General features: G+C 41.9%; 1 protein-coding gene across 1 annotated transcript in view; it reads left to right on the top strand.

Moving 5' to 3' along the window:
* col12a1a (collagen, type XII, alpha 1a) overlaps positions 1 to 16,886 on the top strand; it is a 267,414-nt gene that overhangs the window by 26,937 nt on the left and 223,591 nt on the right. The window contains exons 4-10 of the mRNA XM_072580290.1: positions 3,861 to 4,004; positions 5,195 to 5,251; positions 9,516 to 9,779; positions 10,126 to 10,290; positions 11,428 to 11,601; positions 13,162 to 13,452; positions 15,451 to 16,053. Coding sequence (XP_072436391.1) covers positions 3,861 to 4,004; positions 5,195 to 5,251; positions 9,516 to 9,779; positions 10,126 to 10,290; positions 11,428 to 11,601; positions 13,162 to 13,452; positions 15,451 to 16,053 — 1,698 coding nt within the window. The remainder of the gene's footprint in view (positions 1 to 3,860; positions 4,005 to 5,194; positions 5,252 to 9,515; positions 9,780 to 10,125; positions 10,291 to 11,427; positions 11,602 to 13,161; positions 13,453 to 15,450; positions 16,054 to 16,886) is intronic.

A 16,886-nucleotide genomic window follows, 5' to 3' on the forward strand; every position in this document is an offset into this window, starting at 1 on the left:
TGTTCAATTACAAGGAGCAATCCTTAATCAAACAAAAACCAAAGGGAATTTATCAAATTAAGTTTTCCCTTTTTGTGTCCACTTTGGCTATCACATCAAATTACGATTGTGAAAATGTCCACATTCTACCATTATCTATGTCTAAACTACCTGAATTAAATTAAGTATTGCTTTTAAATAACTCCAGGTCCAGAGGAACAGCAATAGTCAATGTTCTTTGATTTTGATTTGATTTGGTTTATTATTGCTGAAAATGTGTTGCTGGAAAAGCGCAGCAGGTCAGGCAGCATCTAAGGAACAAGAGAATCGACCTTTCGGGCATCAGCCCTTCTTCAGGAGTCAGGAATCCTGAAGAAGGGCTGATGCCCGAAATGTCGATTCTCCTGCTCCTTGGATGCTGCCTGACCTGCTGCGCTTTTCCAGCAACACATTTTCAGCTCTGATCTCCAGCATCTGCAGTCCTCACTTTCTCCTTTGATTTATTATTGCCAAGCATACCCAGAAACAGTGAAAGTTTTATGTGCAGCACAGGTAGATCATGCCATAGAAGGTGCATTGGGGTAATAGAGTGAGGAATACATTGTTACAGCATTAGTAACTCTCATGATGATGGCAGTACCTTTATAAATCTCCCTTGTAATCCTCAGTGCCTTTAAATAAAGCAGCATGTACCTGGCTGAAAGGATATATTTGTTTTACAGATGAGCATTGAAATTAGGAGCAGGAGGAGGCTATTTGGCCCTTTGATCCTATTTCACCATTCATGATGATCATGGCTGACCATTCAACTTAATAACCTGTTCCTGCTTTTCCCCAATATCTTTTGATCCCTTTAGTCCCTGAGACTTTGATCTCTGGTTCTAGACTCCCCCACAATTGGGAAGATCCTTCCTGTGCCTACATCGTCTCGAATTTTCCTTTTTAGCTTTCACTACTCAGAATACTCTAGAATACGGCCATCCTCATTAATCATTGAGTTTTGGAAAATAATGATTTGATATCCTTTAAAAAGCTTACTTTTCTAAAGCCATCTGTTTTGTTACTTTTGTCCCTGCAATGAGATTGCCAGCCAGTCCTGGATTTAATCATATCATCGCTACTGGTCTCCAGACAATTAGTGTTGTCTCATATTTTTGGTGGTTATCCGGTTGCAAGAACCCGATTTAGAGATATATTTTTCAAAGCAGCAGTATGTCATAACACACATAATCACAAAGGGTTTGATCGTTTTTACTGTTTGCTTGGCAAGCCTTGCAGTGACGCCATTGATGTTAATTTTGATTTTGGCCAGTGCTGTGAAGTGGTGCTAGTACACGGCAGTGAATCACACATCTCTACATTTTTAAGTCCATGGAAGTTAATTGTCATCACCTGTTGTTACACTATTGCATATAGTCACGCTTTACCGCACTGCCATTCAAACTAACAAATGATTGCAGTCCTTCAGATAATTTGCAATTTGTTTCCCTTCTCAGCCTCACTCAGAGCAAATCTATTGATCGGTTAATTGATCAGCTTGTCAAGAAGGCGATGGGGGGGTGGTTGATAGATTGTAGAAGGAAGTATTCGACTATCGATTAAAGTAAGTAGATCAAGACAGCCTCTTTATATCCTGGTGAAGCTTGGCACAAAATTCCCTTTGCCTTCAGACGTTTTGCTTCTTAGAAGTTACTATATAAATGCACATTGTTGCTGATGCACTTTGACAACTTAAAGAAAGTGCCAGTCGTCACTCAATATGTGGAAAGTTGTCTGAATATGGTCATTCTTGGAGGTGCTGCAATTCCTCCATCTTGACCCCTGAGGCACCACAATATTTGTTGCAGCCTTAGTCTGAAAATGGTCAAAAGAGCTGAACTCCAAAGGTGAAATAAAAGTATCTGCTCTTGGCATCAACTTCACCAACAAGCTGATAAGTAACATTTGCTCCACACAAATGTCTAACATGAACTTCTCCAAGGGAGAGAATCTAACCATCATCCCTTGAAATTCAATGGGATTGCCATTACTGATTCCACCCTATCAATGTTCTGGAGGGTTTACCATAGACAAGAAGTTGGACTGGACCAACCATATAAATATTGAGGCTTCATTTGCAAGTCAGAGACATTTTCCAATGAGTAACTCACCTCCTGCAGGGTGGGTTTATGGAGGGAGTGGGGTTTGCTATTGGGAGCCGGGAAGTGGAGACATTGTTGAGAAGCGATGAGAACTGGGTAAAATGTTGAGGTGACACCTTCATCTCCATGTTATTGCAAAAAGATCTGTCAAGGTGCTAGTCTTTGATAGTGATCCAGAAGATCATGTTGAAAGGTGTGCGCATGTCATTGATGATTGAGGGCAGAGTCTGGATAGCTCTGAAGGAGTAATTTGAGATAGGCATATGCTGGGTGTAGTATCCTTGTGAGCAACAGGTAACTTTAGTGCCCTAAAGGATAGTAGTGAACCAGAAGAGATTTTCCAACAATTGATAGGAGTTATGTCATAGAGTCACAAGAAATACAGCATAGAAACAGACCCTTCAGTCCAATTCGTCTATGTCGGTCAGATATCCTAAATTAATCTAGTCCCATTTGCCAGCATTTGGCCCATATCCCTCTAAACCCTTCCTATTCAAATACCCATCTCGGTGCCTTTTAAATGTTGTAATTGTACCAACCTCCACCACTTCCACTGGCAGCTCATTCCATACATGCAAGCCATCACCGATTTTTTCCCTCGATTTTCACAGGATTAAAATTATACTATCTACACTATACAAATGTTTAAAACATTGGACTGAAGTTCTGGGTTACCAGTCTAGTGACAGCACCACACACCTCTGCCTCCCCTATAACTCCACAGTCGAATAGCTGGCTGACATTCCTCTTTGTGGACATTTAAGGCTGAGATAGATAGATTCTTGATCAGCTGGGGAATCAAAGGTTATAGGGAAAGGGCAGGAAAGTGGGTGTAAGGACTGTCAGATCAGCCATGATCCTATTAAATGACAGAGCAGGTTCAAGGGGTCGAGTCACCTACTCCTATTTCTATATCTTATGGTCTCATTCACAAATGCTAGTTCCCATCTAAGGCTATTTCCACATGTCTGGCTGAGCCAATCACAAAGCCAGCAATAAACTGGATTGAAAACCTGACGCTGAGAGTCAATTCAAGAGGGCAGATTTGTTGACCCCAGAGTTCCTATTCTTAAAGTGCCCCATGATTTCCAACCCAGTTGATTCCTGTTGTGGTGCTATCTGACCAATATTTGTCTGTGGAATGCACCCTGGAAAAAGTGGGATTTTGATCGTGTGCATTCTCTGTTGTGAGACTGACAGGAATGAGGAACATGCCTGTTCATTTCCCAACCTGCTTTCGCAGCATGAGGTTTCTCAAAGGGAGCCTGCATTTGCAAAATCCATTCTACCACTTTCAGGAGAGGATGGAGAAAGGAAAGGGAAAATGCATTGAGGAATGAAACATGAGTAAAACACATCCTTCTGAACTGAAATCTCTTTGCACTTTTCCATTTTCAAGCCTATAAAGTCTCTTTATATTTATTGGTTGTTAAATTAATTATGTGTAGTGGTTGCTATGATGCAGCTCAGAATCTTTTCCACTATATATTATCCTAACTGATTCTGCCAGGAAGTGATAATTGTTATTTTACAGTGACTTTGAATCCATTAGTTTCCTTCCAGGTAGGTCAGGTTAAACTTACCTATCAGAGCTTATTGTAGATTTATAAAACACACAAAAAATATTCCATTTATTCCTCAGAATGACTTTTCTATCACTCACATATCTATTGCATTACTGTTGTGATTTTTGATGTACGTTTTACCTACCTTTTAATTGGATCATTTGCTCTCTTCCAGTTGGATCTGCAAAGGAAATGATATTACCCCAGGGTGCAAGCAAAACAACGTTAACGGACTTAATTCCTGATGTGGAATATGTGGTGACGTTAGTTGCATTTGACCGTTCATCAGAAAGTGTACCAGTTTATGGACAACTTACAAGTAGGTGCAAACTGCATCTTAAAGCTTATATATGGATTAAGGGTATTAAAAATATATTGGCACATGTATATACGCAATTGTTTATAATGTGTGCGTGCTGTGTTCTATTTATGTTACACTAGTTAATGGTCAGATTAAAGAGCATGGATAGATATCTTGGTAGGAACCTAAGGACTATAAGCTCAAATTCTATCAATGACCAATTGTGAAAGTGAACTAAATAAACCTGTCCTTTTCTGGTCTAGCACCAGAATAAAAGAAAAATATAGACTCCATAAATTGCTGAATTGTTAAAGAAAACCTGTCTAGTTCAATCAAATTCTTCAAAGTTAAAAATCACACAACACCAGGTTATAGTCCATCAGGTTTAATTGGAAGCACTAGATTTCAGCGTGCTGCTCCTTCATCAGGTGATTGACAACCACCTGATGAAGGGGCAGCGCTCTGAAAGCTAGTGCTTCCAAATAAACCTGATGGACTATAACCTGGTGTTGTGTGATTTTTAACTTTGTACACCCCAGTCCAACACCGACATCGCCAAATCACAAATTCTTCAAGGAAGGGAATCTGCTGCCCCCTTTTGGACTGTGTGTGAACATTTTCATGCCCCTCATCGTTTATTGCAGATGAATACTGTGAGACTCCCAGCTGACTCAGTAAGTAGATTGTCAGACTCTTCGCCTCAGTCATGGGTTTGAGCCATGCATTGTCTGCTATATCCTTTTAGGGCTGTTGAGATGGAGTGGTGTTGTCCCTGTCTCTGGGCTAGAAGGTCTGGGTTCACACTCTCCATGCTTCAGAGATGTGTCATAGCATCTTCGAACAGTTGGTTTAAATATTTACAATCAGCTGCACACATGTTTATTCACTTCATGAACCAGCTCACATAATGCTGTTGAGTCCAGAGTTAAAGTTGCTAATCACACAACATCAAGTTACAGTCCAACAGGTTTATTTGGAAGCACCAACTTTCAGATCACTGCTCCTTCATCAGGTAGTTGTCTACCTGAAATGTAGTGTTTCCAAATAAACCGTTGGATTATAACCTGGTGTTGTGTGATTTTTAACTTTGTCCACCCCATTCCAACATGGCTCCTCCACATCAGTCCAGGGATGTATAGTTGTGGTTTATTGTCAGAAAATGAATGAACATATTTGCCGGTTTACATATTTTTTTGTTTCTCTCCTAGTTCAGTCAGGTCGTACACCAACTAAGCGACCGAAAAAATTAGAAGAACTTTCCAAAAGTAAGTTTGATGGTTTTATTTTCAGTCTCCTTAGGTACACGGGATGTATAGAAACACAAGCAAAGTCAGCAATAATGTGTCATAATATGATCTCAGAAGGACAAGGGCAGCAGACGCATTGAACACCACCAGCTGCCAGTTTCTTTCTATTTCGCTCACCATCCTGATTTAGAAATATATCACCATTCCTTCAGTGTTGCTCAGTCAAAATCATGGAGCCCTCTCCTTAACAGCATTGTGGAGGTACCTGCAGCTCACCACCACCTTCTCAAGGGCAGGTTGAGATTATCAATACATGTAGTTCCCACCACTGATGCCCACACATTGAGAATCCATTTTTAAAAGGGCACACTTAACGTAATCCCAAAGCTCTTAGTATTGCTATCATAACCATTTGGCATTTGAAAGGTCACGTCTATCAGTGACATAGATCAGGGAACAGACGACATTGCTCCAAATTGTATATGAGAATGAAGCCATGTTAGGATCTCCGTTTTTGATTGTTGCCATCTGGATAAGGTTGTTCCCTGTGGCTCTACGTGTAGTGTTGTGTGTCAGAGCAGGAACTGGCTCCATTCTTGAAGGCTGAGAGCCAGTTGCTGTAGCATTGATGCCCATCGGGTTTTGTCGTCCAAGGTGTCAAGACACTTGTTGACCTGTCTTTGTGTTCTCATGATGTCAATGGAAGTTTACTAGGAGGTTCATGGAAGCAATGGGATGTTGGTGAACTTGTCCACAGAAGCCTGAAGGGGGCAGGGCATATTAGTAAGGTAAATAAGAAGGCATTTGGGACAATTTAGCAGTCAAGGCATAGACTATAAGAGCAGGGAGGTTATGAAAGAGCTGTACAGGTCTTTGGTCAGGCCACAGCTGGAATTCTGTGTATGGTTCTGGTACCACACCAGAGGAAGAATGTGATTGCACTGGAGGGGGTGCAGAGGATGTTGCCTGGGATGGAGCATTTCAATGATGAAGAGAGCCTGGATAAGCTCAGGTCATTTTCTTTGGAACAGAGAAGGTTGAGAGGTGACCTGATAGAGATAGAAAAGATGATGAGGCAATGGACTTGGTAAACAGCAAACAGGGTCATTGAAAGGCCAGTTACAAGGGGACAAAATTTTAAAGTCAAAGGAAGGAGGTTTAGAGGCGATTTGAGAAGCTTTGTCACCCAGAGGGTGGTGGGAATCTGGAATGCACTTCCTGGGAGGGTAGTTGAAGTGGGAAACCTCACACCTGTTAACAGTACTTGGATGAGCACTTGAAGTGTCATGTTGTTTGAGGTTTGGGGCGTAGTTTGGGAAAGTGGATTAATTTTGGGAGTAGTATATTTTTGGCAGTACAGACTGGATGGACTGAAGAACCTCTTCTATTCTTTTTGATTCTATGATTCTCAGAGAAATTAGTGTGGGTTGGCTTTTAATCTGAGCTTTGAAGGAAATTCCAGAGCTTAAGGGCCAAGCAATTGAAGAGTCGGTCACTAAGTGATTAAAAAATAATGACGTGCTGGAGGCCAGAATTGGTATAATGTATAGATCTCAGCGAGCTATAGAATTGATGGAGGTGGCAAATATCAGATATGTTTGAAGACAAAGATAAGAATTTTACAATTGAGGAGCTACTGGTTGAGAGCCAGTGCTGATCAGTAGGCACAGGGTGATGATGGATGCATTGAACTTGGTACAAGAGAGTCTGGGCAGGAAGATATTGGATGATTGCAAGTTTACAGAGCTTGGGAGGTGACAGGCTCACCAGTGGAATATTGGAATGGTCAAGTCCATCAGTGACATAGATCAGAGAACAGACAACATTGCTCCAAAGTGTACATGAGAATGAAGCCATGTTAGGATCTCCATTTTTGGGTGTTGCTGCCTGGATAAGGTTGTTCCCTATGGCCCCATGTCTTCACTTGTAGTGTTGTGTGTCAGAACAGGAACTGGCTCCATTCTTGAAGGCTGAGAGCCAGTTGCTGTAGCACTGACGCTCATCAAGTTTTGTTGTCTAAAGTGTCAAGACTCATGTTGACCTCTCTTTGTGTTCTGATGATGTTGTCATTTGTAGGACTTTCATACTGTGCTGTGAGATTAAGTGTCCAATCAATGATACCACTTTGACAAAACTATGCATTTAGAACAATCATTTACAGAAAGTGCTGGACACTGTCCCATCGAAAAGTGGGAGCTGGAATAAATCAGTGTTTTCCAACACATAAGCCACATGTTGTTAATTGTAAATCCAGATGTGGTTAATTACATTCCTGATTAGTATGTAATCTCAATACTCACATTTGCATAGTGTGTGTGAACTCTTAATCTTTGGCACGTTAGTTGGTAAATCGCTACAATGAAAAGGAGAAGATGCAAATGCTTTTCTGATTGTTATGAGTTTAAAATGTCCTTATTGCTGAATGTTTATGTTCATCCATTAAGTTCGTTTTTAGTCTTTCATGGGATGTGGGTGTCACTGGTTGCGCTAACATTTATTACCCATCCTTAATTGCCCTTAAAATGGTCGCGGTGAACTGCCCTCTTGGACTACAGTCCATGTGATGTACATAGACCTTCAGTTCCATTCAGGTTGGAAGTCCAGGGTGTTGACCCAGTGACAGTGAAGCGACATCAGTGATACTACATGAGGAAGGGGTGTAGCTTAGACAGGAACTTACAGGAAGTGATGTTCCTACGTATCTGCTGCCCTTGTCTTTCTAGGTGGTAGAAATTACAGTTTTGGAAAGTGCTGTTGATCGAGATTCATTGAGGTGTGGTAACACATCTAATGGATGGTTCATATCCTTGCTACTGTGTGGTGATAGTGGAGGATTCAATTGTTTAAGCTGATGAATAGGGTACCATTCAAGGGATAAAAACAAGGACTGCAGATGCTGGAAACCAGAGTCTAGATTAGAGTGGTGCTGGAAAAGCACAGCAGGTCAGGCAGCATCCGAGGAGCAGGAAAATCGACGTTTTGAGCAAAAGCCCTTCATCAGGAATAGATGGCTTTTGCCCAAAACATAAATTTTCCTGCTTCTTGGATGCTGCCTGACCTGCTGTGCTTTTCCAGCATTACTCTAATCTAGACACTACCATTCAAAGGGGCCAGTTTGTCCTGGATAGTATCCAACCTCTTGAGTGTTATTGGAGCTACAATCATCCAAGCAAGCGGAAAGTATTCTATCACACTCTGACCTGAGATGTCACCTTTTTTATACTGATAAAACCTTAAATTAACTTGGGGCAGTCACTTGAAAAGAATTCTGCAATATAGATTTTAATCACTTGAAACCTGCACCTCCATTCTAATTGATTAAAGACTTAATAGCCATCTAGGTTTGTTCAGTTCATTTGGATCAGTTGTATCAGCGTTTGATCTTTTACTTATAAATTTTGTGTGTGATATACCCTCTCACTAGCTACTTGCAAAAGGAGCAGAGCTTTGTAAGCTTATGCTTTCAAATAAACCTGTTGGACTATAACCCGGTGTCATGTGATTTTTGACTGTATGTTTTGTGCCTATTCACTTCCTTCCACTTCACCTGATGAAGGAGCAGTGCTCTGAAAACTTGAGATTTTAAATGAACCTGTAACCTGTCCAGTCCAACACCAGCACCTCTACATCTAAACTGTTTTCCTCATTCTTTCACTGTCTGCCCTCCAATTACTTTAAATCTGTGTTCTCTCATTACACACCCTCTTGCCTGTAATTTTCTTTTTAGTTGTTTCATTAAAACCTTTAAGATGTCAAGAACCCCAACCAAGTTTCCTCTTCACTGCCTCAGTTCCAAATGGAACAACTCCTCTTTCTTTAGTTTCTTCTCATTATCACTTTTTCTCAGCCCTGGGACCAATCAGGTGAAGCTGCTCCACTCCTTTCACCTACTCTATACCTCACCATTGGCTGGGATGTTGTGTCATTGTATTTACTTTGAGTGTTGGTGTTATGGTTAATCCTCATTAAATCCTGCTGTGAATACAACCCCCTGTTGGGATGGCATGGTTAGCACTGCTACCTCACAGCACTAGGGTCCTAGGTTTGGTTCCAGCCTCAGGTGACAGTCTGTGTGGAGTTTGCACGTTCTGTCTGTGTGGGTTTGCTCTGATTTCCTCCCACAGTCAAAAGATGTGCAGGTCAGGTGAATTGGCCATGCCTATTCGTCCTCGTGTTAGGAGGGAAATGGTCCTGGATGGGTTACTCTTTGGAGGATTGGTTTGGGCTGAAGGGCCTGTTTCCACACTGTAAGTAATCTAATCTAAATATTTTATTCCTCCAGAGTGCTCAGCCTCTGCAGTTGCCGATTTGGTATTTCTCGTTGATGGATCATGGAGTGTGGGCAGGGCAAATTTCAAAAAAATCAGGGAATTCATCTACTCCCTCGTTTCTGCATTTGAGATTGGAGAAGATAAGACCAGAGTTGGAATTGTGCAGTACAGTTCGGACACAAGGACTGAGTTTGACTTAAACAGATACAATCGGAAGCAGGAGCTACTGAGTGCGATTACTAATCTTCCTTACAAGGGAGGCAATACAATGACTGGTACAGAACATTATTTTTATCTCACTTTCAAGTACTCCAGCTATCTTATAAACTCTGATTTAAAGTCAATGTAAGATGAAAGGTTAGGTATAGATGCTCATTCAGCAAATGTAATGAATATTTGCATGTGAGTTGGAGGCTGAAATCTAATCAAGGGGTTGAGGTAGTTTATGTATCAAATAATGGATGTGAGTTAAAGGCTTGAAATTAATCAAAGAGTCAGGTCATATGGCAAAATGAGAATAGCATAAAGGCATTAATCTCAGGAGAGCTGAAACGTCTATTGTGGATTAAAATGTATTGAATACCGTGACTGATTTGAAATTGTCTAATGTTTGGTTTGTAGGTGAAGCCATTAATTACTTGGTACAGAACACCTTTAGTGAAACTGCTGGAGCAAGAAAATCCTATCCCAAAATAGCAGTCATCATCACTGACGGCAAGTCCCAGGACCCTGTGACAGAAAGTGCTGAAGCTCTACGCAATATCGGGGTTGAGGTATTTACATTAGGTGAGATGCTTTGTACCGGCAATTCTTTCTTTAACCCTAAAGCCACACTTGCCTAGCATTGCACGCAGACTTTAGAGCATGGAAAGGAAAATGACCATCCAGCCCTATCAACCTCTTCCTTCCACAGCCTGCATACAAACCTCTCTATCTGAGACTCAACATGCTGAGTGTCCTGTGGAAAACGTCTGTAAAGTTTCTCGCTTTGCTGCCCAAGATAAATAAACTAGACTATACATTCAATCCTGCATCCAACCTTATATTCCCACAAGCTGCTGCTTTCTTTGGCATGATGTCTAATGTCTTACAATGTCCACATCTGTCCAAGACTTGAATAGTTCTCCTATATCTGGAGAGCCTCTCTGGCACCTTCTTCTCACACTCCTGGATAGAACACAAAATAAGGCTTGTTTTCTCAATTTGGAACTGTCTCCCTACCTACAGCCCCAATCCCCTCTCTCTCACAACCAGTCTGCCCCTTCATTTGATCCCAAGTCAGATGTATCATTGCTCGTCATCACTTTCTTTTCTCATTCACTCCAGGTTTTAGTTGTGACACCTAATGCACTATTCCTTCCTCTTTCTCTTTGTACTGCCTTCTGCTTGGAATTACGCTTTTCCAGAAATGAACTCCTCAATGCCTTTCAATGTTCTGCCTTGCTATGTGTAAATTGGTTGCTGCAGTTGCTTCACTGCACTGGTGACTACACTTCAGAAGTACTCCATGAGTGTAAAGTGTTTTGGGGCCTCCGAAGGTTGTGAAAGGTGCTATGTAAATACAGGTATTTTCTCCCCCTCTTCTGTGTATGATCTAAAGGTTTCTAAATGCCAAGCCTGGTCGGACCCAATTTAGGTTTCCTTGATTTGCCCTGTTTCTTGTTCTTGTTATCTTTCTGAAGTGCGGGCTGCTGAATTATGTCTGCCTGTGAATACTTTCTGTGCATGTTGAGATCTTTGGCTTTTTTTTGTGATGACTTTGAGCTATGACAGAAACTTGAAGGCATCCAACAAAGCACTGCGAGCATGGATGATTAAACTGCCATGAAACATCACTTGTCGGCTTTCCTCCAATGCCATGCTTTGAAAGAATCAGCGCAAGCTTTTATTTGCTCCAAAACCCTTTTGCTTTCCCTCCCCCAGGTATAAAAGGAGCTGATTTGGATGAATTGAAATTGATCGGCTCCTCCCCCCTAAACAAGCATGTCTTCAAAGTGGCAGACTTTGACAACATCCAGGATGTTCAAAATGAAATAATAAACCTGGTGTGTTCTGGCATCGAGGAACAACTCAGCGATATCGTGAGCGGGGAGGAAGGTAGGATTTATTAATAAGAGGGAAAAAGCTTCTTCCTTTCCATTAGAGTTAAACAGTAATTTTACTGGAGTGCCGGATGTTGAGAGGTTTATAAAATAATGAAGAGTGTAGATAGTATGATGGTAGTTGTCTTTTCCCTCGGGTGGGGAACTTCAAGACCGGGGCAACATTTTTAAGGTGAGAGAAGAGAGATTTAAAAAAGACATGGGGGGGGGGCAAATGTTTTACACAGAGGGTGGTTCGTGTGTGCGATGAACTTTCTGAGGAAGTGGTGGATGTGCGTTCAATTACAACAAATAAAATACATTTTGATAGGTACATGAATAAGAAAGGTTTGGATGGCCAAGAGCAGGCAGGTAGGGCTAGTTTAGTTTGGGATTATGTTCAGCATGGACTGATTGGACAGATGGGTCTGTTTCCATCCTGTATGACTGTATGACTCAATATGGTCAGGTTTCTGCAGAATGTCCCCAGGGTTGTGAGTTTGGAGGTGGGAGTTGGGAATGAAGTTTTTTCTTGATTTGCTCATGCATTGGGACTTTGCTGATTAAGCCAGCATTTATTGCCCATGCTTAATTGGCCAGAGGGCTGTTAAGAGTCAACCACATTGCTGTGGGTCTGGAGTCACATGAAGGCCTGACCTGATAAGGACAGCTGCTTCCTTCCCTAAAGGAGATCAACGAGGCAGATAGGGATTCCCCCAGAAATCAACAATCAGTTGACAATCAAGGGTTTGGAGGCAGGGTCACTTAACCGGAAATGCTAATTTTGATCTCTCTCTACAGATGCTGCCAGACCTGCTAAGCTTTTCCAGCAATTTCTGATTTTGTTTTGATTTACAGCATCCATAATTAATTTGCTGTTTTAAAAAATCAACAACAGTTGCATGGTCATTATTAAACCCGTAGTTCCAGACTTTTTAAAATTCAAATTCCAACATCTGCCATGATAGGATTTGAACCTGGGCCACTAGAACCTTACCTGGGTCTTTGGATTAACAGTCTCCGCACCCATGGAAATAGCTTAGAAAAATGAAACAAAGAACTGCAGATGCTGGAGATCTGAAACAAACTAAAACAGAAATTGCTGGCGAAACTCTATCGGTCTGGCAGAGACAATATTGCAAATCCATGATTCTCCATCAGAATGGTTTCGTCCACTGCCAATGCTGCTGTTGCAATGGCAGTCTCATGGAGGGGTGTTCTGATAGAGGTCTTTAAAATTGTGAAAGACCTTGATCGGGTAGATGTGGAAAAGATATTTCCTTTTTTTTGGGGGAAGTCCAGAACCAGGTGTCATAAATAGGAGATCATCATCAATAAGGAATCTAGAAGTTTTTTAAAATCAGAGTGGTGAGGATATGGCACACAAGGAATAGTTGAGGGAGTAGCCATGTGGAATATAAACACTGGCATTGACCGAATGGTCAGTTTCCATGTTGTAGCATCCATCCTGGTAGATGAAGTCAATCAAAGACCGAACTCTTAAGATCTACATTACATGTTCAGAACACTTCTTAGGAAGTCTTTTCATGTTGTAATATTTTTCTGCAATCTACAGTGGTGGAGCCACCTTCCAATCTACAAGTCTTGGAGATTGCGTCTAACTTCATGAAGCTCGTCTGGGATTCATCTCCCGGTCAGGTCACTGGTTACAGAGTCCATCTCATTCCCATGGTGGCTGGCATTCCGGAGCAAAGCATCAATGTTGATGCCAGGACCAGGACAGCCGTGGTCAAAGACCTTACTGCTGAAACCGAGTATCAGGTTAATCTGTACGCCATGAGAGGGCTAGCATCCAGTGAGCCTGTATCGCTCATGGAAAAGACACAGCCAGTCAAGGAGTCAGTTGGTAAGTTGCCATTGTTGTCCTCCAAGATTCAGTATGCATTCAGCAGACCCATAGAAAAAATAACAAGTTACTTCCCATTGTGGCCATGCATTGACACTGAACAAAGGGACAGAAAGATAGATAAGGCTTTGCAGAGATGGTTTAAGAATCGTATAACTCAGATGGTTACTCTTTTGAGGAGGATTATCAACTGCAATGATTCATAGAGTGAACTAAACACAGGAACAAGAAGGAAATTGTTTTAAAAAATGGAGTCAATGGGAGTTGGGGAAATTCTCAGTGGTCTTAACTAGCATGAGGAGTACCTAGAACGAGGGAAGTCATTGTGAATGGTGGACGCCAATCATGCCATCTCCAGGGTATCACTGCAGAGGTTTCTGAACGTAGTGTCCTGGGGCACTCATCCTCAGTTGCTTCATCAATGATCTTCCCTTCATCATATAGTCAGAAGTGGGAATGTTCCTGAAGATTGAACAATGTTCAACAGATGCTAAAGCATGACCCAGTGGTAGTTTTATCATGAAGTGGGAAGACTGTGGGTTGTGCCTTATTCAAACGCAGAGGAAAATACAAAAATAAGACCTGTTGGTACACTAACCTGTGCCATATAGTTGTGATGCGTACTTCAAGAACTAATTGACAATAAGAAGGTCAGGACTTAGGCCCTGCCATCTTAAATGGCATCAGAAGTTACACACAGAATCATAAACTACAGAAAAACTACAGAAAAAGCCCTTCAGTCCATCTACCCTGTCACCAAAAGTACTTCCTGAAGAAGGGCTCATGCCCGAAACATCGATTTTCCTGCTCCTTGGATGCTGCCTGACCTTCTGCGCTTTTCCAGCAACACATTTTCAGCTCTGATCTCCAGCATCTGCAGTCCTCACTTTCTCCTACCATAAGTACACTGCCAAACATAGTGGTCCTACTTTCCTACATTAGGCCCATAGCTTTGTATGATACAGTTAAAAGTCACACAACACCAGGTTATAGTCCAACAGGTTTATTTGGAAGCAGTGAAGGAGCAGTGCTCCGAAAGCTAGCGCTTCCAAATAAATCTGTTGGACTATAACCTGGCATTGTGTGATTTTTAACATAGTCGACCCCAGTCCAACACCGGCTCCTTCACAACATGGCTCACAATATGACCACTTCAAGTGCTCATCCAAGTACTTTTTGAAGATTATAAGAGCCTTGCCTTAATGACCCTCCCAGTAAATGCATTCCACACCTTCTGGCTGAAGCTCTTTTCATCAAATCTTCTCTAAACCTCCTGCCTTTCACATTAAAATTAGATCCCCTTGTTGTTGAACCTTTGACTAAGGATTACATTAACTTTCTATTCCCCCTTAATCTTATGCCCCTCTTAATCTTATACACCTCCATCAGGTCCCCCCTCAACTATCTCTGCTCCAGAGAAAGCAACTTGAGCTTATCTTGCCTCTCTTCCTCGCTGAAATTCTCCATTCCAGGCAACATCCTGTTGAGAGTCCTCTGCACCCCCTCCATTGCAATCACATCCTTCCCTCACAGTCTTTTCATCAGAATAGTACAGTATACAATCCTCTGTTAGAGGTCTTTAAGATCATAAAATTGGAAATGAAGTGAAGGTATTTCTATTTGTTGGAGGTCGAACCAAACTATCATCAATAAATATAAGAGCATCACTAATAAATCCTATTGGAAGTGTCTTTACTCAGAGAATGTGCGAATTTTAAAGTTGTTACTTCAGGGAGTAATTGACTTGTAAAGCAGTCGACATATGAGGGAGAATGATATGGAAAGACATGTTGATGGAGTTAAATCAGATGGGAGGAGGACTATGTGACATCAACAATGATCAGATGGGCCAAATGGCCTGTTTCTATGTTGTAAACTCAATGTCCCATGGTATCAATGACGATCTCATTTGTCATGAGATGAATCAGAAAAGCTATTAAAAATTTCTTAGTATCAGAAAAAAAAGTGATAATGTATTTTATTTTTTGATCCCTGTAGAATGTACCCTGGATGAAACCACACAAGCTGATGTTGTCCTGTTGGTGGATGGCTCCTATAGCATTGGCCTGAGTAACTTTGCTAAGGTCAAAGACTTTCTGGAAACCTTGGTCAAGACATTCCAGGTTGGTCCCAACCGCATCCAAATTGGCCTCGTTCAGTACAGCCGGGAACCCCACACAGAGTTTACCCTCATGAGACATCAAACGCTGGAGGATGTGCTAAGCGCTATACGGACTTTCCCCTATAGGGGAGGCTCCACCAACACTGGCAGGGCCATGACGTACGTGAGGCAGAAGGTCTTTGTCCCAGAGAAAGGGGCTAGGTTCAACGTGCCACGGGTGATGGTGCTGATCACGGATGGCAAGTCCTCCGACGCCTTCAAGGAACCTGCCTTGAAGCTGCGAGATGCTGGGGTGGAGATCTTTGCGGTGGGCGTCAAAGATGCAGTGTTTAGTGAGCTGGTGGCTATCGCCTCGCCTCCTGAAAATACTCACGTGTACCAGGTGGACGATTTTGACTCCTTCCAGCGAGTGTCAACGAAGCTGACGCAGACCCTATGTCTCAGGATCGTGGAGGAGGTGAAGGCCATCAGGGCAAGGGGTGAGTGAGTGAGTGGGATCTCTGCTCGAACCATTTCATGGAGCAAACTGTCCCCCTGCTCAGAAAACACAAGAACCGGGATAGAAATTTGTCTCTGGCATTTGCTTAAAAGGGGTGGTATTATTTTGACTACCTGTTATACTCAGTCCCTGCGTGGAGTTAAACGAATGAAACTAAACATTGGGCAGGGCTTCTATTAAGTACAAGGTAAAAACAATGACTGCAGATGCTGAAAATCAAATACTGGATTAGTGGTGCTGGAAGAGCACAGCAGTTCAGGCAGCATCCAACGAGCAGCGAAATCAACGTTTCGGGCAAAAGCCCTTCATCAGGAATGGCTTTTGCCCGAAACGTTGATTTTGCTGCTCGTTGGATGCTGCCTGAACTACTGTGCTCTTCCAGCACCACTAATCCAGTACTTCTATTAAGTACCACAATCCAAGATTAATTTCTACTCAAGTGCTTGTTCTGCCCAAAGATTCAATCAAAAGGTGTGTTAAATTTTTCAAAAAATGCATTTCAACTGTTCTCACAGCCTTGAAATAGCACTATCCATATAATCACAATAATCTTGATGTGTTTGTTTAAAATGTCTCCATTCAATATTTGAAAAACTAATTAACAGATTCATGGCCAGCCTGTCAGTATCCACTGCAGTTCCTGTATCGTTGGTGCATCACAGTAATGTTTAGAAAGGGTATTCCAGGATTTTAACCCCAGCAACACTGAAGGAACAGTGCTGTTGTTCCAAATCAAGACAATTCAGAAGCTTATAGGGGAACTGGCAATTGATGGTCTTCCCATACATCCGCTGCCCTTGTCCTTCTAGATGG

The sequence above is a fragment of the Chiloscyllium punctatum genome, chromosome 11, assembly GCF_047496795.1.
Source record: "Chiloscyllium punctatum isolate Juve2018m chromosome 11, sChiPun1.3, whole genome shotgun sequence".
NCBI lineage: Eukaryota > Metazoa > Chordata > Chondrichthyes > Orectolobiformes > Hemiscylliidae > Chiloscyllium > Chiloscyllium punctatum.